This window comes from Aythya ferina (genome assembly GCF_964211825.1).
Source record: "Aythya ferina genome assembly, chromosome: 2".
Taxonomy (NCBI): Eukaryota; Metazoa; Chordata; class Aves; order Anseriformes; family Anatidae; genus Aythya; species Aythya ferina.
Genome location: NC_140297.1, coordinates 59,973,213 through 59,996,312, shown reverse-complemented (window position 1 = coordinate 59,996,312; position 23,100 = coordinate 59,973,213). Strand labels below are relative to the sequence as shown.

At 37.5% G+C, this 23,100-nt stretch overlaps 1 protein-coding gene across 2 annotated transcripts in view; it reads left to right on the top strand.

The window, feature by feature from the left end:
• Positions 1 to 23,100, top strand: part of POU6F2 (POU class 6 homeobox 2) — a 308,147-nt gene that overhangs the window by 38,886 nt on the left and 246,161 nt on the right. For both annotated transcript variants that reach the window (XM_084509804.1, XM_084509803.1), the window contains exon 2: positions 4,154 to 4,325. In XM_084509804.1, coding sequence (XP_084365930.1) covers positions 4,160 to 4,325 — 166 coding nt within the window. In that variant the 5' untranslated portion in view covers positions 4,154 to 4,159. The remainder of the gene's footprint in view (positions 1 to 4,153; positions 4,326 to 23,100) is intronic.

Sequence of the window (23,100 nt, the reverse complement as noted above, 5' to 3'; positions counted from 1 at the left end):
TAAGGGGATTGCAATTCCTCAGTTCTAGAACAAGAGCTTTGCTCTTGTGGTTATAAACCCATCTGAAATACCATAGTATTATATCCTTTTTATGTACCCTTGCCTTCCACTTAAAGCAGATAAACCCTTTTCACAAAGTTTGTCTTGCTTTTTTTTTTTTTTTTTTTATATATATATATATTCCTAAACTTTTCAATTTTATTTATGAATAGCTAAAAGTTTTGTGTGGGTGTTGATCAACAGAAGTTGCTGTGTTGCGCTGCAAAGTATAACCTGATCTTTCTCACCTTCCAAAAAGCAAGCACATCCAGGGCAGGGAGGAGAACAGATCCTGATGGGATTATCTGCGAGAGGTGCACGTGCAATTCTTGGACTTGGCTCATCCTCTGACACCCTGGGGTCCTCGCTGGGTGGAGAAGAAGAAGGCTGCTGGGCCAGTAGCTGGCCACTGTGACAGATTCATATCAACTACTGCAGATCTTGGGGGTGCTGGGGACTTTTTTTTTTTTTTTTTTTTTTTTTTTTGAGAGAGAGAGAAGCCATTAGGAAAACAGAAAAATCCCATCCTGTTCCTGGGTAATTTCCCAGACCAGTCCACTGGCCATGTGCTGGAATTTGAATTGCATTGTTTGTAAAAATAAGTTTTTAATCATGTGTAATCTGCCGTAAAAGAAACATATTCTTAAGTCCTCAAAGCAACTGAAGGTCTAGAGACAACCTGGAGTAAAAACTGTCAATTTTTTTTAAAAGTATGTTTTTGAAAGAAAGAAACTCTCTCAACCCATCATTTCAGTGATTTATTTAGTCTTCATGTAGGCTAGAAACTTAGACAGTACCTAATCTGTCTGCTTATAGAGAAAGTTGTCATTCACTTACCATCTGACACAGAGCTACCCTGGAGGTTAACTACAGGTGCTGGTACAGTTTGGGTGAGGGGGCAGCAATTTACATTTCAGTTTTTACAATCCTTTGCTCTGCATTTGTAAAGCTGTTCTGAATTTGCTGCAAGAGGCTGCAAGTCAAGCAAGGGTCTGTGGAGATGCTTGTAGTGCAGGTCTGAGGGATATTCTGAAATGTTGAGTTCCACACGTTTTCACTACTAATTGTTTGGAAAAGTATCTTAATTATTATTTGATACTCCAGCTTTTCCATTCAGTGGAGGCCCTTTTTCTTCTCAGATGAGATAGGGTGAATAGTTCCTGATCTGCATTTTCTCCCTGATGTTTATTATTTTGTATACTTTGATCATACTTGTTCTTATTCAGTTTTGTCAGGTAAACATTCCCAATCCTTTCAATCTCTTTATCGTTTTTTCCTGCACATCTTTCTGATGTATTTCTTAGCTGGGCTAACCAGAAATGAACAAAGTGCTCCAGATGAGGCCGAATTATTGATGTGCATAACAGGTAAAATCCTAGCCCTGCTGAAGTTGCTCTGAATCCACTAATATCTAAGGGGTGAGGTTTCTCCCAGTGCTGTCACATTTTCTACATTATTCTTCATCCCATTTTTCATGTATTCAACTTCAAAATTTGGCAGCTGAGAATTTAATCTAGAATCCTACTGATGTGGCATCTCCATTAAATTGCTGGTAGTCCTCAGATTAGCTGTGTAGTTTGTGGATGGGATTAGTTCCCTCCCCAAAATACTTTCCTGAAAAGGGTCAAATTTTATCCTGATTCATGTTGGCTATGGAAGCACGCTTGCTATTAGTTTTGAATGGCTGAAGCTGAGGGCATCAGCCCAGACTTAGAAACAATATTGTGTTCACAGTGACCTTTAGCTGGAAAATCTGCTAAAGTGCATTATATAGTATATGAAAGCAAAACAACAACAACAACAAAAATCCTGCCTCAGTAAATGACTTTGTCAATAATGTACTATGAATATGAGGCAAAACAAGTCAGAGGGGTTTTTATAGCATTTGCAAAAGAAATCTGTTAAATTCTCTTTCCTTCCTAGAATCATCTAAGCAATGTTCAGATTGTTGCTGGCTAATAAATACAGTAAATGAAATGTTAATAAATCACTAGCAATTTAGCCTGACAATAACATGGATTGACCACATTGATTAAATTGATTATGTTTCATATATTTACAATATGTAGACACAAGCCCAATTTATTTTCTGAAGAGTTCAAGGTAGGTATCATTGGTTTAAAAAAAAAAGGCAAAACAAAACAATGGAGTAATGTTTGTGGTTGCTATCTGCAATAATCTAATGCTGACAGAGAGCAGTATTTTATTTAGTAATTAACAGTGTAAAGGGGAGAGAAGCTGTCATGTTGGTTCTTAAGCTGGGGAATGTGATGAAAGATGATATCTGCGATCTCATCCTTTCCACTTGTTTAGGATTGTCAGGATGAGAAATGTCAGCATTATGAAAGCTCAGCTCTGCTCTTGATATGATAAAACCCTTCAAAAGCCAGTCTTTCTCTCCCTCTTCCCCCTCCTTTCTCCCTCTCCCTGCACTTGCTTTTTTATTTATCCTGTTTTGTTAGATGGCAGAAATATAATTCTTTTCTTTCTTCCTATTATAAGCCACCATTTTTGTTTTATTATATGTTTCACAACCCCTAATGCCCCACTGAAAATTACCTTGTTAAATGACAGTGTTTCAAAGCCATGAATCCTTTCCACCATTCCCTCAGAGGTTTGAAACAGTCAACAGACTGTAAAGAATAAATAATAAAAAAGTATTGATTATTTTGATGACTGTGAGATTCAATTAAGTATTAATTTTGCCCTCCAGTGGACCTATCAAGGTATTCAAAAGGGAGGATTCGGCTCAGCTAAATGCGTGCTGAGTGCTTCAGCCTTAAATAGGGAGAAAATGTGTTTACCTACAGTATTTGAAGAGGAGTGCATTGATGCACAGAGTCCAATATTTAAGTGCTGTGCAAATTAAGCCCTGGTGACAGTGACATTGTTTTCAGCGATATGAGTATTGACTAAAGAAGTGCATTTGATGACAGCTTAAACTATTTGTATTGATTAACATTTTCATAGATTATCATGTGTCATATCAAATTCACTTTTCAGACATGAATACATTAAAAAACCCATAGGCAAACATCGACCAATGTGGTGACGGGACAGAGGGAATATGCTAACCAACCTACTTGCTCGCTGGTCACCTGTTCTCTGCATAAGAACCATTTAAGCATGAACTTTGCAATAAATAGCTGCCAGAGAGTGCAACAAGGTCACTTGTTCTTTTCTTTTTTTAAATTTTTTGGGCTCTGGTTTCCCTGCTGTCATGATATTATACCTGTTAGTTTGCAAACAGGAGGATAGTGTGTGCTTGGAAATAATGCTTGACCCCCAAATGTCCTCAGTGAGCAGAAGATAAAACAGATCCAATTCGTCAAGAAACATTTTAAATATATATATGTAAGGTTTTATGGGGATATAATGTCCCAAACACGAGAATAATTGCAAACTGTTTGTGTAAGTATCTTCCCTGATTTTATCTTTTAAAAAAAATAGTTTGTGTTTTTTATTTTCAAAACAAAAATATGTGCTTGTGTGTGTTTATTGACTTTGGGAGCATAGCATCCCAAAGACAAGAATAGTTAGAAAAAATCTGTGTCTCTCTTGAATGTATGTAATGAAATGGCTATTTGTTGCTGTGAATTTTAATAGAAACTTGAAGGATAGATATTGTGTATTTGGTTGTGTTAATGTTGTACAGCAGAGGATGCCTCTTTAAATCACTGTGGAGTGCTCACAGGGTGCTCCTCTTCTGTGGCATTGGAGCATACAGGAATTTTGTTTCTTACTACGTTAAGGGCAGAGCAAGGTGTAAAAACGTACACACAAAAAAGCACATCCCACAATTAAAGCTGTGTTGGTTATGTTGCTTTCATAGAAGTTCTTCTCCAAAGCATCCTGAATCTCTCACATGCTAGTTGAGCTTTAATAGGGTGGGGAGTAATGGAAAACTCATTGGATCTGTAATAGCTCTTCACTTGACTGCAGCCAGCAATAACAGCAGGAGCAGCCAGAGATAAGAGAGAGAGAGAGAGAGAGAGAGAGAGAGAGAGAGTGTATGTGTGTGTGTGAGGGAGAGGGAGTGGAAGAGAGAGTATACGCACACCAAAGCTGCCACTTTTTTTTTTTTTTCCCTGACTCTTTTTTTCCCCCATCCTAGGATCCAATGATAGCTGGACAAGTCAGTAAGCCCTTGCTGTCACTGCGGAGTGAAATGAATGCAGAGTTGAGAGGTGAGGACAAGGCAGCTACTTCAGACAACGAGCTGAATGAGCCCCTGCTTGCGCCTGTGGAATCAAATGACAGCGAGGACACTCCCAGCAAGCTCTTCGGTAAGTCTGTCTAGGTATTTCATTTCACTGCTACCATGTTGTCCGGAAGAGCAATCTCCCCCCCGTTCTTTTTTCCTTCCTTTTTTTTTTTTTTTTTTTGTTCACTCAATTTTCTTGTAAGTACCAAGGAGTAGCTTGGAGCGTGCAGGCGTACAGCCCTGTGCTCCCATTGCAACTGGCTACTGGAATGACAGTGTCACATTCTGAAAACTTTTGTCAACAATGAACTTATTTAATGCAAGTTGCAGACATGTTATGTTTTCCTTTGATCTGTGGTCTCTAGTGTAAAAAATAGAGCGGGGAATCATTTTTTTTTTCCAGTTATTATTATTTTTTTTGAGTGGTTCATTAACATTTATTGCATTAAGTGCTGATGTGAGTGTCTGATATACTATCAGCCTTTTCTGAGCCTGGACTAAACTGAGGAGTTACCATTTTAAATGGTAAAGATAAAGCTGGGTGAAGAGAGCTGAAACATTCCCATAGAAAACACTCTCTGTACTGAGAGTAAACAAAGGCTACCAAGGGTAGTGCATGTGGAGCTAATGTTTTTAAAATTTAAATTAGAAATAAAATACTTCTTCTAAAGCATGTGCCAAAAAGAAATTATCTGTTTAATTTTTAAGTAGCCTAAATTATTCCAGATGAAAGTGTAACCTTTCACAATCAAAACAAAAGCAGTAAGAGTGGCACTCCAACACAGACATCTGTCATTCAAATGGATGACACCCTGTAAGCCAACTCAAGCAACTCTGATCTCTAATCAGAAAAGGGAGCAGAGTTGTTGAGGCGCGTGCTTGAGTGATAGATGTTGATAGATGTCTGAGCTGGAGTAGTACTGTATGGTACATAGTGACATTTTGGGTTTAGAGCAACTGCTCTCCTGAAGGGGTTCCTTTTAATTATTTCCATTTGTGACTTAAGATAAACCTTAATAGAAACAGAGCAACTCCTTATTTTTTCCACGACTCTGTAGATGGAAGTTGAAGGAAGAAAGATCTTGTTTAGTGAGAATGCAGCTTTAAGGCACAGAGAGAGCCCATTTTCTAAGACGCAAGTTTCGATTTCATAATCTGTAAGGAAATCTGTAGTAGTGTTCAGATTTCAGTTTTCCAGCTACGGTAGGAGCTGCAGGATTTTTAAAACAAAAGAATACATGCAATTTTCTTTTTTAAAAAAATGTTCCTTACCCCTTACAAGAAGAAAAAGCACAAAATGTTTTACTAAGTAACTTTGCTACAGATAAGGGAAAATAATAATAGATCTAAAATTTAATTTCTGAATTACAGTAATAACCATTATTAAATATCACATCCATTTTTAAGCACACCCTTAGTAATCTTTGTTTCCATGGAAAACATAATTTCCTTTATCAGTTTGTATGTTCAAACACCATATAACTATTGTTTTAGTCCATTTAATCCAGAAAAGAATTTTAATAGCTAAAATTCAGAAAGCTATTACTTGTATATATTGGTATAAATATATTTAGCTGTGTTTACATTTTTTATTTGATCAAATATATAGGGTACATCTATTAAATATTGCAAGGTAACAAACAAAAATGGACTTTTAATTTGCGGGTACTGAAATGTCTGGTTTTAGATCAGGCAAGTATTGTAATAAAAGGCAGGGTATTTTTTGAGCCATTGTTATTTGGATGCTCAGCAGTGAGATTGAACAGATACTTTCATTAGAGTTGCTGCTTGGGATATAGAAATGATGTGCAACAATATCTTATCTCCTTCTGAATTGTAAATATAGTTGGTACCTAAAAACACTAATGAAAAAAAAATACAAATGAGTATATTGTGTTGATTGTACTGGTGAGTGTAAGATGTTTGCTAGCATGATTTTGTACTGCAAAAAAGATGTTACCAAGTAAACAAAAGTAGGTGAAATAGTTCAAGTGACTCAGTACGAACTTATTTGCAGTTTATCTAGGTTCTGTTACAGATGTTTTAGCAGCAGCCTTTACCAGTTAATTTTAGTAGCTTTGAGAACATAAAGGAAGGGACAGTGATGCTATTTTGATACGTTTGAGGATTAAATGAAGCAAATTTATTTAGAAGAGATACTTAGCTTTTATTTCATGAATGTGTCCCTTTAAGATAATTTTGCAGTAAACATTTAAAATGTAGTTTTGCTTAAAGCTTTGGTGCATAAATATGGAGGGTTATTCTATAGCTGTTTCTCTTTGTTTAATGTTATGAATAGTATGTTAGGAATGCATACTTAGGGGCTTTCTTTGCAGTCTCTGAAATTATATTTATTTGTGGACTTTTTTGGCATATGATGGCATAGAGATTGACATTTTTCTCCTCTTTCTTTCATGTGATGAGAGATGAAAATTTTCTTTATATAATTTAGCATGTAATATACGCTGTGTGAAAATTTTCCCCAAAATTTATTAAGCAGGAGAGGGAGGAGCATTTTAAAAAGTCAAGGGGAGGAGACAGGTCCATAAAGAACAAAGTTTTCCTACACTGTTGCTTTCACATTTTTTGAAAAATTTGCGAATATCATGTACTGATTTAGTTGGAATGAATGGCCAACATTTGAGTGTCTTATGTTTTGTTGATGTTAGCAATATTTCACAAGTCTTATTTTCATATAGATGAACAGAATTGAATGATTAGATGCAAAGAGCTTTCTTCTTTCTCATCGGATGCATTCTGCTTAGCCTTCTTTTGACAGATGGGTTTATTTCTGCAAAGACCTGCATTGCTCACCTCTACCTTTTCCTAAAATCCACCTCCTTTTCCTTAAGCGTCATTGTTTTAGTATTTCACTGCATACCATAGAAACACTGAGTGTTTATTTTTTGTTTTGGTAGCAGATAGCACAATTAATCAAACAAATGGCACCTCTTCAACAACACCCCCCTGCTGCAGGCAAGGGAAGGGCCAGGCTACACTTAATTATACTTATTTTTGACTCCGGAAGATGCACGGTAAACTTTTGTTTCTCTTATGGGTGCTCTGCTGCCAGTGACAGAGAAGGTGCATGCTGCAGCTCTTTGGGTCCCAAATACCAGCCCCAGCCGGGATAAGTTTCTGATAATTTGAAGTAGCTCCCACCTGAAACTGGTGTACAGGTGTCTGGGAATATGGCGCTTTGCCACTACAGTGCACTGCTCCCTGAGAGTGGTGACAGGGGCAGCCGTGGTTAGAGGGGTTGCGTTTGCTTGTTTCCTTGCTTTGCTTTATGTTGTGGTGTTTTTTTTAAATTTCTTTTAATATTACTTTTTTAGTTTGAGTGGGGAGGGGGTGTCTCATCTGTAAAGCTCATCCTGTGCTTTTTTACAAGTGGGCTTTTTGGGCATTAGAGTGCAAAAAAAAAGCAAAAAATTTCTGATACTGAAATAACGTGAAACAAGACGAGAGTAATTTTTTGCACTTTCTGAAGTGCAAAATATTGGGAAAGGACTCTATTCTGAGCTAATATAAACATATTATTGAGAATATACAGACATATTATCTGAGAATATGAACATATTAGTTCAGAAGTAGCATATTGAAGTGTGGAGTTTGTGCAGGTGTAGAATTCCAGTTGCAGAAATCCCAGTTTTGCTGAGCAGCATGAGGCAAGTTGCTTTACTAGCGATCTTGTGGTATGTTATTTACTGGTTAAAATAGTTGTGAAGCAGTATCTCCCATTTTAGTCACATGAAGCAATTAGAAACCCAGAAATTGAGGCTGGCTGTCTGACATGCCTGGTGGTATCATTTTCAGATCAACTTGTCTTACTCTGCAATATTTTTCAAAACAGTAACATGGGCCAATTTTCTCTCTTTTTTATTAGAAGAAGCTTTTGTTAATGTTAAGTTGTACCTTTGCTTGAATAAACACATCAGTATTTGATAACTAAATTAGATGGCTTTTAAAAAATATCTTCAAAAGAAGTTTAGAATAAGATGCCAAGTATTGTTATAAAAAAAATCAAGAAAAATAAAATGTTTAGTTGTGTAACATTATAACTGTTGAGATTCAAAATTTGGTATAGCCACTAGGCATATGTTTTGCATAAAATTCTCTGTACAGTAAAAATCCCAGGAAAAGTGCCTAGTCCAAGCATGAGAAGTACCTGTGGACTGAGGTTGGCTTTTATGAGTTTGGATCAAATCCTAATGAATCCTTAATCAAAGGTAACTTGTGACATAGTTAGATGATAGCAAAGGTAAAGCTAAGATGCTGATAATTTTGGTAATTTATAAGAAGTTGCTCTTTGAGATTGAGCCTGTAGTCCTATGCATCAAACCTATCAAACTAAAAAAAAAACAAAAAAAAAAGCTGTAGGTACCACAGAGAGTACAAGACCAAACATATAATTGTGGAGTAGAAACATTTCCTATTTAAAGACTGCAGGAGAGAAAAAAAAAAAAAATATATATATATATATATAGAAAAAAATATTTACTGCTAACCTTTATTAGCTGGAAAAGTTTTGTTCCACTGAAATTAAATCTTAGGTTTCCTGTGCTGGAACTAAAAACTGTGGTTTCATTTGGTTCCCCACCAGATTTCTGCTTTTTTTTTTTTTTATAATGCTATGTATGTTTGAAATAGTGAGTTAATGTGAGTTAAACAAATCCGCACACATTTCTGTAAACAAGGGTTTGTTTTCAAAGCCCTGGGTTGGTTTTGCTATTTTGTTTTCCTTTTCAGGGTTGTTACCCGCATCCCAGAACTGCGTGCATCTTTCTATAGAGGCAGATACACGTGCTGTGGCAGAACAGCGTAGAAGTTGTTTGCAGCTGATCGTGTTTTGCTAGTAGATGCCTTGTATTGCTCTTTAAGGAAACATATACTATCCAGTTTTATTATTTTTAAATGAGAGTTGCCTTGATTAGAATTTATGGCGCTGGCATCATTTCGGTTACAAAGGATAAAGGACTAAATTGTCTTTTACCTCTGGAGACAGTGGTCTCCGCAGGTCAGAGCAGAGGTCACTGCCAGGTTGCTGAGAGGAAGCTCACATTATAGTCATTAACAGCACATCTAGCCTGTGGGGGGAAAGAGGCCCTCAGATGAAGAGCTTTCTGTTCATCACTGTATTTAAGGATGATTCTTAGCGTTTTGGCTGTACCCTCAAATTTCAAAGGCTTATAAGGTCTCAGCCATTCAGAAACATTTTGATAAGGTTTGGTCATTTCAGTGAAAGTAAGCAGTGTGTTTGTTACTCTTGCTGCAGCTTGAGCATCTAGTGAATATTTCTGTTGTTCTAGGGAAGTTCACAGCCCCAGTTGTCTCAACATTACAGTCAAGCCTTCTTTTTAGGCACAGCAAATGTTTGAAATATGTCTAGTTTACAACAAAAGACACCTGTCTCTTCACATAATTTTATTCAGTAACTCTGCAGTAATTTCCACCTTCTGGATGCTTTGTTTTGGGATGTTCTCAGTTACCTATGCAATCGGTAAGGGCCGTAGGACCAACCCTACTGGTGCCTGAATCTGTGATACCTTTATTAAAGCCCATAATCTGTGGATTAGGAGTGCTGTTTTATTATGAGGTGTTGTCAGTGAGAATGTTAATGGATGGCATGCTTACAGGATCAGGTCACAATACAGGCTTGTAAATCCATTTTCTAAAATGTACTAGTGTCTTAATAACAAGTTTTCAAAGAATCTGACAATGTGATGGATTTAGTTATTTCTGAAGGATACATTTGATATGATATGTATTTTTAAGCATTTTGAGTAGTTTTGTACATGTGAGCATTTCTAAATGGAAGTTTGCCAACAGTTAGGGACTTGAGCAACTACTCTAACTAGTGTTACTGTCTGATTCCTTGGTGGGTTTCTTACCTGAGTCAGTGGGGGATGCACTAGTGAATGGGGAGAAAATGCCCATTGGAACCTAAGAAGATGTTGTGACTATTTAAACACAAAGAAGGATGTGATGGCAAGATAGAAAATCCATCCATAGCTCAGCATCCCTGCTGTGGCTAGGTACTGCAGGGAGTTCAGGCAGGGATAGTGTTAGCACTGACATGCTGACTTGGGGGAGAGACTTGGCTCCTACTCCCATAGCCAGTAGTGAAAGGAAAATTGGGCTGATGAAGAACAAATAATACAGCCTCGCTTGTAAATTCCCTGCTTTTATGGAAATAAATCAGCCTCATCACTGTGCCTTAACTGTGACAAACAAAGCCTATTTAAAAACAAGAAAAGTGAAGAAAGGAAGAAAAAAAAAAAAGATAACAAGCAAAAAAACAACAACTATTTTGAGTGTGGAGAAAGTTAATGGTGTATTTTAAAGACAATTCTGTTTGTTCTCTAATTACTTCTTTGCTAAATTTTTTTTAGCTAAGTGTATGTTATGTGTTTCTTAAATGAGGCTTGAAGCCTTATTATCTGCATTTATATACAGAATAACTAACATTAGAGAGGGAAGGAGAAAAAATGAAATTCGAGTATGACTGAATGACAAATAGTTCATTTTTAATTAGTTAATCTTTCTTCTCCATGTCTTTGAAGCCATAAAAATAACAGCAACAAACAAACTTGTTTAAAAGCAGCATAAATGGCTGGCTGTTTCAAAGGGGAACTTGCTGGCTACCAGGCAGTAAACAGGTAATTTGTGAAAGAACTGTTACCTTCTTTGATTGAGATCCTTGCAGGTTTGTGTTTTGACATTAATAATAGATCAGACACTTGCACATTAAAAAGGAAGCAAACACACACACACACACACACATATACACACACAGGGGGAAAAAAAAAAAGAGAGAGAGAAGGAAAGAAAATTGGATGTTTCTGTTGGACTTCATATGATTAAGCAAGTTCTCCATGGAAATATGCATGAGAGGCAGACAAGGAGAAGTTATATTTGCCCAAATGTGCACATGGCACCACTTAACACCTCTCTTGATTTCCTTATGCTAAACAAAGAGATAGCAAGTGCTTATACCAAGCTGGCACCCTGTCAGGGGGCAAGCTGTATAAAGTTTCCTGCTGTCAGGTTAATAAATGTTTTAAAAATATCCAAAGGCAGAGGTAGCTGTAGGAAGCTCATAGTAACAGTTGCCATTCTCCTGTGGATCATTTTTCTCTTTAATATCCTATGTAGCACTTGGTTTTCCTTGTTGTGTTGTCTTCCTAGGTTTTGTTCTTTCTGACACTTCTGGGTTCTTCTTTGTTTTAATTCATTTTCCTTGCAAAGCTCTTTCTTCTGTTATGTCCATCATCTTTGGTCCCTCTTTTTGGAGAGATGGTCAGAGTATGGGAAGATCAGCATGATGGCTTCTTATTCTTTGATAACTGCGTATTCAGTATATTCATGTTTTTTTCATTACTGCTGTGTTTTCTGACTTTTCTTTGCAACTACCATTAGCACTAGTTCTACCACTAGTACTATCAAAATAACATTTTGCTAGTTACAAAAATTGTTTCTGATGAGTTCAGTGACAGAAGTTACATTAAAATGACAACTAAATAAAAAATTAATGATGAAGAGGGGCAAAAGCAGAATAAAATTAAATGTCATAATTTGTGGGTTTCAGTAGGAATACTATTTTGTAATGGAAATGGTTTGATGTTTGTTCATGTGAAGTCTTTTTTTTTTTTTTTTTTCCCCCACTGTATAAGAATCGAAATCAATATCAGAATGAAACAAAGGGAGATTTGTATTGTGACATGTCCTGCTTTATGTTGTGATACTGCTTTGATGCTCTCAAAAGCAGGTCTGAGCCCTTTTACTTTGAAAGCAGAGGTCATCTAGAGAAGAACAGTACCTCATCCCGTCTAACTAAATAAAACCTGCTGTTTTCAGAGAGACTGAAATTAGGTTTGTTCTGTAGATATTCCAGGGATATCTACATCTACCAAATCAATGCACAGACTGTGCCCCTGCCACTCTCTAAAACATGTTTGTTTAACACTAAGCACTGCTTGGCTATTCATAATGGTAGTTTGGATTTCTCTGTTTTTATTTTAGGATATACAAAAACAGTTGTTGGAAGAGTGGGAGTTGTTTTTACCAGATGTTTTTTCTTTTCAGAAAGGCAAATAGTCATTTTAAACCCTAAATAGTTTGGAGTTTTCTCAAGGAAAATGTTACGTTTCAGAAGAAAAAAAGAAAAACAAAAACATTTTTTTTGCCGCTATGACTACCTGAAAGTGGTGACAAAAGTTGTTCTGTTTTGTTTTTGTTTTTAAAGTATTAAATATTAAAATTTTCAGTGTGACAGGAATAGGATGTAAATTATTTTATTGCAATAAAAAAATCAGTCCTAAAACAATTTTGTGTTACTCAAAATATTTGAATGTTACACAAATGAGAAATAAAAAAGATTTTCCCCTAAGAACAGTATTCACTACAGCAATCTATAATTAGATTGGTTCTTTGAAAACTACTGTGGAGTTTTTAGAAGCATTTTAATATTGGCTTTTAAAAATATTTGTGTACATTTCCTTTCAGATGGTGGTTGAATGGTTTGAGCATTAGTGGTTCTGATAAATTTTTTTCATTTTTGATCTCATTTTCCTATTCCTCATTGTCCCACTTGTTAAAATCTTGTTGTTGAGTAATGAGTTATTAGCAGTCAATTTTCTTCCAGCAGAAGTCCTCTTGGAGATTGCACTGGAAGCAGAATCTCGCCACAAATGCCAAGATTTGCAAAGTAGAGCTTCATTAAAAACAAACCTACCTTCTTTCTGTTCAGCCTTCTTCCTTTCTTATGGCCAATTTTGCAACTCTTCCCCTCTCCCCTTCCACTTGTTTGTGTGTGCAGAGATGTACACAGCATGCATGTATACACGTATACAGCCCGTACATATACTCAGCTGTGCCAGGCAGGTGTCACTTGGGTCTGCTGCTGTGTTTTCCCTCTGTGCCATTGAGGTGTGCTTTAGGTTTCCGTGCTTTGTTTGAAGCTTATTGTTTGGGGCAGGGTGCTGTTACTTGAAGAGGATAATCTAAAATCCGTGTTTAATCAAGAAACCAGAATTGCTTTTCAGTAAATATACCTTAAGGCATATTTTAATATATTGTACTATTAAGTATGTGTAATTATTTCTTGAGATAGTAAAATATTAACTGGAGAGGAAGAAAGATCATTTGAATTCAGCCTAATCTCTTGAACAAATACAATATGGAGCAGTTTTCATATTTTCTTTTGCATGTAATTAGGATTAACTCGCACGGTGTGGAGATGTCATGTTTGCTCACTGATTTGATTAAACATGAGGCCAGATTCTACGAGGTCTCGGCTGAGCATCTGTCGGCAGGTACACGGGAAAGCCATGGGTTTCCATGGGGTATTTGTTGTCTTAACACCTGTGTGCTGGTCTGTAGCCTGCACCAATCTAACCTGGCCAGTGCTCTGCGTCCTCCCATGCTCCAAACTTAACATCAGCTAACCAAGCATTCTGATGGGAGGAATAAGAATTGCATAATAGTTCCGATGCCTTCATCGTTAACAAAAGCTGAATTATTTAGTCAGTCCCATGTCATCGTGGGTTTCCTTTCCGACATGCGGGTAGATGTGTGTGCTGTGGGGGCTTGTTGGTTCCATGGCTGCTGGCTTGGCTTTGCAAAGCAGGCGAGAGCATCTGACCCGCTCTGGGGCAGGCATGGTTTGCCAGCATTGAAAACTATGTTGAAATCTTTCCTAAGAGTGGAGGTGTATTTTGTAAGGAATGTTTATTGGACTGGTAGAGCAAATGGTCATAAGTAGGCTTTAAAATATAAGGACTGGAAATAGGAATTATTACTGAAACAAAACCATGACTAGAAGAATCAACAATGATTAAGAAAGAAAAAAAAAATGGGCAGATATATACGAGCTCAAAGGTGATTGTAAATGCACAGGCTTGATGTTTCTCCTCCTTTCTTATGCTTCCTTGCTTCATACCATAAATATTTGGGACTGCAAGCCACAAATCTCTCCAAAGGAAAAATGAAATTTATAACTGGAGGGGGAAAAAAAAGAATTTCTTTGTACTTCTGTTTGCTAATTGAATATACTTTACTCTTAAGCACAGCAAATTTAATGATAATATCCAGCAAGAAAAATATCTCCATAAGTCATGTGATTATTATTTTTTTGTTATGAAGAGTGTGAAAGAAACTCTTGTGTGGCTCTGTGGCTGTGATTTGATGCAATGCTTTCAGTCTTATTTTAACTGCATGGATACAGCACAGTGAACCTTCTCATAACAGTTGCTGACAAAAAAAAAAAAAATCTTTCAATCAGCTGGTACTGTTCACCCCAGCCCCCACATCTCTTCGCTTTTATGAGGCAATGAATAAAAGAGGGACCAGATGATGCGAAGGTTTACTTGGATGAGATGTCCTAGTCAATGAGCAAATTCGGGTTTGCGGGACTCCAGCTTATGACCCTGGACCTCTAAGGAATCGAGTCTGGGGGCTGAGCCTTTCCTGCATTGCAGTGGTCTCATTTGTGTAAAGTGGTGGCTGGTCTCTCTCAAATAGCAGTTTATGTATTTCCAGGCTGCTTGTGGGGTCTGCCCAGCAGGTGCAAGGGCTTTGGGTGCCTTCAGTGGGTTCCAGCATGCTGCATCCACCTGGAAGCAGCAGCGGGGCTGGCCAGGGCAGTGGGTGCCAGAGGGGCACAGGGTGGAACAAAATTTTCGAGCAGAATCAGGCCCTTTCATTCAGTGATTAATAAATAAATAAATAAATAAATAAATAAAATCTCTACACTGGTCAGGTTTTTATTTTTAATATTTTGTTCTTCTGTTTTGGTATTTCTGTGGTTTCATACAACTGCCATATTTTGAAACAGGTTAAGGCAGTTTAAAAAAAAAAAGTGTATATATATATATATATATATATAAAATCAGGTTCCCTAAAAGACAGCTTCCTGCTGACTGTTTTATTTTGTTTATATCTGATATTTCTTATGGTATTCAGATGGTTGTAATAGACTAGCACAAGAGCTGCATGTCTTGTCATCTGTAGTGTATCAATACGTTTTTATAATGATACAATAACCTGAACCCTGTAACAGTTTATGATCCATTTGAGAATTCTTATGGATTCTCAGAGTGACGGAGACCTGAAAAAAGAACTTGACTGCTTTCGCAAAACTGGTGCTGTGACAGGAAAAACTAGTGCGCCTGTGATTTAGTTGCTAAGGAATCATATTGATCTGATTCGTCATTAAACTTTTAAGTTTAAAGAAAAAAAAAAATGTTGAGCTGGTTGAAGGTGGAAAAAATGGTGATGTGATTGTAAGGGTCTGCAATACAGGTAAGCTGTGCCATACCACTACTGATATTGATTTGTTATGATTAATAAATATGATTTTATGCATTACCCATGTACTGTATCCATAATAGTGCTTTTTTTAGAGCAGAAGAAAATTGCTTCTTGCTCTTTATTTTTCATTGACTATTTTTAGTCAATGATAAATAAAGAACTTTAACAGCAGTCTGAATGCAGGAAAGACAAGACTTTATAACAGAACCTGCAGAAAGTAGCAGTAATGAATAACCACTCAGCAAAGTATACGCATGCAGCCATCTTAACATTTGTAATGGTATTAATTTCCTACTGCTTTTTAAAATATGCTTCCACATGAGCTCTCAAAAAACATAAAAGCCTGGCATGTAAAGTAAATTGTTTGTCACTTGCTGACGACCTGCCATATTTATTGTCAGGAGAAATGGACATTAGTTGGAAAAGCAGTTGTTAAAGGCCAAACAATTTTTAAAGATGGCAAAGATGTGCAAGGGCTTTCCTTTTTCTAACAATGAGCCACCCCTTCAGACATCAAAAGACAAGATAATAAGACACTTCAAGCACAATTCAAGATTATATTCAACATCTAAAGGCTCATCTCTTGTCAGTTTGCATTTACTCTCCCAGGGATGTGATGCTTCTATCATCATTCTGTCAAGAGGAGTCTGGCAGAAGCGATGAGGGCCCCTCATTTCACACACTTAGTGTTTTTTATCAAATAGCCCACGCTCATTCTGATTCAGCCAAAATGGAGGGATAATTTGAAGAAGGTCATGCACAAGTACAAAAATCTTGTGCTGATTTGTGTGATTAGAAGGCATTAAAATTGTACGTTTACGTTAGTTCCGAGATGTTTTGTCAGTTTATTTAGTAATGCACTGTTGAAGCATTAAAAAATCCTTTTTTTTAAAAAAAAAAAAAAAAAAAAGAAAAAAAAAGGAAGCTTACTTAAAACAACGCATGCTCTATTATTTAGCAAATATTTTGACCAGTGAGCTATTTTAAGTGGCATTGTCTTAATGTAACCACAAAATGTATTCCCAGCCCCTTGCCCCTTTAAGAGTGGGATGTTGGGAGCTCCAGAGGTGAAAACTTGGCCCACTCAGACTCATTAGGATTTCCCTGGCTGGTGATTTCATTCCCGCAAGTTTCGTTTGCACAGGGATTTAGGGGGCTGAACTCAGCATAACATCAATATAAAGGTAATCATTTTAACAGCATGTGTAGGCATACCTGCGTACAAATTAAAATGGTACAATGCCAATATGGTCACTTAGAGAAGATGTTATGTGCAATGCACAAGATCTTTCATTTGGTACATAAATGCTTTATCTGAACCTGTTTGAATCCCATTTGTGTGGGCAGTTGTTGTGGACCATGTTCTTCTGGTAGCCAAAGCTGTGACAAATATGAGTGTTCAGGACCTGAGCATTTGTCTCCAGTCTCTTCCTTCCACTTTTAATTCTGCAAACCTGTGATACAGCATTGTGTGTGCTATTCATAGTAACTTTTTTTAGCTAATTGGGAATTCGGTGGTTTTGGGGGGTCACGAAGGAGGGGAACGTGACCTGACTAGAGAAGCAATTCTTCTGGTTGTTTTAATAGGACTTAGGTTAACGATGGAAGCACTAATTACTAGAGACAGCATTTGAAAACCAATGTCATTAATCCTATCAAAATAATTTGGTGTGATGGTGTTCTCAGGTAAAACCTAATAAACCCTGTATAGCAGTGGTCTCCAACCCTTTTTGATTGTGCAACCCATCAGTAAAAAATTTAATAAGCACTCACAATTTATTTATAAATGATATGCTTTACTACCATAATATGTACACTATAAAACATACACAAAAATAAAAATTAAAAAAGGATGAAATAAAGATGAAAAATACTGTTTGTGGTTTTTGAAATGTTATTTGAGGTACAAAAAAATATTTTCTTCCCACACCCCCAGCGGAATGCCTTGTGCACCCCACTTGGGAGACCACTGCTGTAGAGAACCAAGACCTGAAACAATAACAAGCAAAATGTCTGTTTGTCTAGGCACACTGTACTCAAAATCCTCAACAAAATGGATGGGCTGAAAGCTGTATTTATTTTTACGTCTTCTGTCTTACTAAATTCAGTGCTCATCCCCTAAAGATGAGTGAGGGCAGAATTTAGTCCTTTGCAATTTTGACTGGCTAAGTAAAGTCTTGAAAAGAATATCGAGGCTGTTTAAAATGTGCCAGCACTTTGCTTGTGCAAGCTCCTAGCTTTTCAGGAAAGAAAATAATTCTGGAGCTTAAACAAGTTTTTTTTGGCATCTCTATTGGATGTCAGGAATGAAACTTTTCTAAGGATTTTTTTTTTTTTTTTTGCAGAAGGTATTATATTCATGTCATCTGGATCTTGCCACCTCTTGTTTTGGCATTACACAGCTCTGTTTTCTAACAAGGAATATGAGGAACTGTCAGGGACAGGAACACGCAGGTGGGATGGAGTAAAATTGTTTCCTTGTTTCTGACTTTGATTTAAGCAACACAAATAAAAAGACCAGTTTGTGCCATCAGTATATCTTGTGCCTGAAATAGGCTCCACTATACAAACCATAGATGGACCACGTAAGCCGGTGGGCCAGACATCTTCATCTCCTGTTGAAGCCAATGGAATACGAGGATGTTTAACCCCTCTTAAAGGGGAGCCACTGCTGAGGGAATTGGTTGGAGCTGCTCTGAATTTTGAATCAGGAATTTATCAGCTTTGCTAGGAAGAACTGTGAAGGAACATGCGTTTGACCTCATGGAAAAGCTCTGCTCTGTGGCTTGCCTTTGTACAACACTGAAGAAAAGGTAACCTGCAATCATGGTGCGTTCTAAGGGTTTTCACTGAACAAGAAACCGCAAGGGAATTAGGAAGCTGTGAACAAATTGTCAAAAAGACAGATGGAATCGCTGACTGACCTACTGGTAAGATACGCTAACAACTTCCACCTCAGCGGTACAGTATTTATGCTGCAGTGCAGAGTGACTTCTCAAAGGAATTCGCTCTCCCACACATGTAAATGCCTTTGTATATATAATCTATCAATATAGTGTGCAGTATTTCTAGGGAACTTGTAAGGAGAAGTGAGTCTGCATTTAAGCAGCTGCAGGTGTTTTAACTGCCAGACTGTTATGTCCATAATAAACAGCATTTTTTGGTCACACTGAAAAAAACCTCCTTTATTCGTAAGGCCTATCTATATTTAGAAATCTGGCTTCCTTATGCTGAATTATTCTGGAAGGGAACTTATTTATGGCTGTCTCCACATCAGTACAATTGTCTGTGCATTCACTCCTGCTCTGCTCCATGCATCCAGCATCCGCTGGTTGAGATCGAGTGGGGAGGCAGGGAGATGCTTCCTTCGCAGGATGCTCGTTGTCAAAATGTTAAGGAGTGGCAAAGAATGAAAGGCAAATATGACCCAAAGGCAGTATGAACATAATTGTGTAAGATCCGTAGTGCCATTGGAGAGTGCAGGTGGTTGCTACAAAAGGCTTGGATTCTGATTAGACTTTGATTTCTACTAGGGCAGGATTTATTTGCTAAGTTTTTACTAGGTCTGTGGGCCAGCTTGGGCCTGTTTTGTCATGATTTCTTTCACTAGAAGCATATAGGCTTGTGCTGACTCTTGTCACTATGTACATGTCTGTATTTTAGTGAAGTGACACTCCCCAGTATTTATGTTCATTAAAGAGCAGATCCTGAAATGCTGTAGTGTGTGGGGAGGGGAGAGAAGAATCACTGCTGAGTTACAGTACCCTTGGTATAAATTCAACCCTGCTTGAATCTGTCCTAGTTTGCTTGTGTATCCTTCTTACTCAGTCCCTTTCTTGCTGCCCTATAAGTCTTCCTTCCCTGCGCCTAAGGCTGTTGTCCTGGCAGCTCTCTCTTCAAGCATGAATGTGCAGAAGACGAACACTAATAACAAATACTGTTAAAGGTCTGTAAATTGTTTTCCATCTTCTCTCAGGCCCCAAACTGTGGGAGTTGTCAGGATACATGCAGGGAAGCTAATACAGATGCTCAGTGCCAGAGAACAAACCAAACAATTCCTACTTCAAGCAGGCACTCTCTGTTTAAAAAGTATTTAAATGGTAGCTGTTGTGCAGTCCATTGGAAGCATTCACAGCAGGGTCCAGGAAATGAAAATGAATTCCCATAAATGAAGATGGAAAAGGCACTATGATTAACACATTATGGATGTCTTACATTTCTACCTATCCTCATACAAGTAACAGGAATGGGTAGTAGCTTTTGCTGAAGTAATTACATTGATTTGCTCTGTGCTGCACCCCCAGCTGCTCTCTGAACCACTCTAAGCTGTTCTGGTAAGAATTACCTGCTACTTTTGAAAAGGCATCTTGTGATAAACTTGAAGTTCACATAGGAAGTTGTGAGAAAGAGCACTTCCCAGTTGGTGTGCATCATTATAGTGTTTCTATGGAGAAAATGTATTTTTATTTTTTTTTAAATAAACAGTTCAGTGAAATTGAAAACCAAACTGGAAAAGGTGGAATGGCAAATTAAGACATTAGTTGTGCATTTTCAATGTGCACAAAGGAATCTTCCCTTAAAGCTTTCACTAATCTGCAAGGAGACTAGAAGGAACGTGCACTTATGTAAAGTAAGTGCCTATTTAAGCTCCTGCACAATGCACTGGGTAATTCTGTATGCTTCTGGGTTAGTGTTTACATGAGTTGACTCTGCATTGTTTTCATGGGTAAGTGGAAATGAATAAGCATGCATAAATGTGTTTCTGAAGATACAATTCAAGCTTTTTGTGTTACCATTCAACTGTTTTTCTTTTTAAACTGTCTCTGACTGTGTCGTCTCCTCTTAGAAAATTTGTGCCCAACAAACAGCTTATTAAATCATTGATAAGATTCTGTTAAACTAACACTGGATAACACAGGATATCAGTCCCTGACAAGTAGATACACGTGCGCGCACACATGCACAAAAACTTACATTTATCCAATTTTGTAAATGCTTTTGTGGGTTTACTTTTGAAGTGGAGCTATTGTTCAGGCCTAGTAGAATTATTGAAATTATTGAACTAGCTACTAAACAAATAATGAAACCCATGGCTATGAAATAAAACTTTGTGGTTTTAAAATCATTGCCATATTTCTTAAGCATCTTTCATTCTCTCCCCTGAAAAGTTTTTCACCAGCTCTTCACTCACAGACAGTTAAGTAAAAAGTAAAAGTAAAACAAAATAAAATAAATAGAAGCTAGTTGCTAATTTTGCATATCCTTCTTTGTTTGTGTTCCTTGACCCTTAACAAACAGACTCTGATACCAGAGTTTAAGCCATACATCTCCAAAAAACATACATACAGATCCATTCAGTTTCACTGAAGGAAGTAAGGAAGTAACATCTCTGAATGCGGTAATAACTATATACTGATATTAGATACAACGGCAGGAGTTGAAGCAGGTTGCTCACTCATTTTGCAAATTGCAAATAACTTCTGTAAGTACTGGACATAGTCGGCAGTATTACATTTCTGCTATACTTTGTTTTCCTATAGGAAGACATGCTGCATTTTTTAGAATATGGTAGAAGATGCTTTTTTGGAGGTGGCTAGCCCATGCTGAGTTCATGTTCGGTGTGATGTAGCCCACAGGTTGCAAGTGTGTAATCCAACCCAGGAGTGTCTTCAGGAAGGCTACCCTCTTAAATTATTCAGAGTATGTCATAATAAAGCCCATTAAAATTCAGTAAAAACAAGTGGCACTGGTTACAGCTGTAAAGAGTCAGTCTGCAGAAGATAAAGGCTTAAGAATAGCAGCTAGAACTGGTCAATCAAAACACAGCCTCTTCAAGTAGTACAGTTTAATGCAGTTAGAACTATTTATGATTTATTTATTTTATTTTTATTAGAGGGTCTTTTTTGGTTTTAACATGAATTAAAGGGGACATGTGAATGCCCAAAGACTGTTTGTCTCAGGCTCACCTGCTGTGAAGCTCAGGTACCAATACAAAATAATGAGATAATGAAATTTGTGGCATTTGGAACATAGGTATCTCTCTAGTCAGCTACAAGGAGGAAGGGGAAGGAGGTTAGTACTGTTCTGTTTTTTTTTTTTTTTGTTTGTTTTGTTTTTCCTTTAATTGAAAAGGTCTGTGTATAGAGGCAGCAGCAGCAAAGTCTAGCTATTTGTCAGTCTTCCAGAAAGACAATTTTGTTTAAGTACCCAGTGCATCATAAAAATAATAGAATGTATTAGTGGATCTGTTACAATGCTGGGGACACGCTCAGTGGCCTTTCCTATTCGCATGCTGTGATACTGGTTCTGAAATAACTGTCCTATCTTTCCAGTCTAACCTGCCTCTTCTTAAAGAGAACGGTCATGTAAGCGCAGGTAAGAGCCAAACCTGCTTGTTTAATGGGAAGTGACAATGGATTCAGAGAATATATATATTTAAATGTGTCCTGTTGGAAAATGCAGCTTCTGAACGTAGCACTTCCAAAATAATCAGTAGTCATTTAGGAATGATTTTTGTAGGTCATTTTGTTAGACTGCTGCCATCCAAAGAGGGGACTTCTGTGATGCATGTTAGTGGCTGCCACTGTTGCATATTTTAGCCACACAAAGCATGGAGGTTTACATGAATCCATGCCAGTTTACTCTACTTTGTTTTTCTTTAATGCAATTGTAGTTACGAATTGTGGATAAAGCAGAGATCAAAAAGCAATGCCAAAATACTTCAATCTTTATAGCAATGCCATGCTATATTTCTTAAAAAAAAATAAAATAAAAAAATAAAGTCAAATCTTCAGCAATAAAATCAAACTCAATATCATGAAGTGATAAGAAGCTTACCTCTCAACTTGCTTAGTTCATGAGAATTCCTACTCCATGCCATGTGATGGGGATACGCAGCCTGTAAGGTGACAGGGAGTGGTTTTGCTGTAAGGATATGATGAACTGTCAAATGAAGTTAATTGAGGCTTGCCCAGGAAGGTGGGTATAAGGAGTAACTCTGGGAGAAGTGCTGTGATCATCCTACCAGGCCTAAGTGTATGGAGGGAGCCAGTGATCTTGGCACTAAGCGATGTCTTCAGATGCTAAGATGAGAGTGCAGGAGGTGCGAGGGAGATGAATGAAACCCACACAAGGATTTGGTGGGTCTAGAGGCTGTGTCTACAACAGCTATACAACTGAAGAAGTACTTGGAACTTTGGAAGTCACCCTATTTTTTGGGGTTTGATCTTTCTCACCTTTTGCATCAGTATGAGCTGGGGAGGATTCCAATGCGCACTTGTGGGGTGACAGTCCTCTTTCCTGGTCCTCCGTCTACCCTTCTATATAGGGTAGCACTAGCTCATATTGCTAGAAGGAGTGTTTATTTATATTAATTTAGTAAAGATTGCATGCATCTGGCCTACATTATGCAAGAGCTAATTTCTGCCTAACCTCATTAAGGCCATTTACACCCAAACTCAGTGTGCGCAAAATGCTTTCTTGGCAGGATGGGAATGTGTTATGAGTACTTAACACAGATCTACCTGTGGTGCAATGCGGGAAAGGCT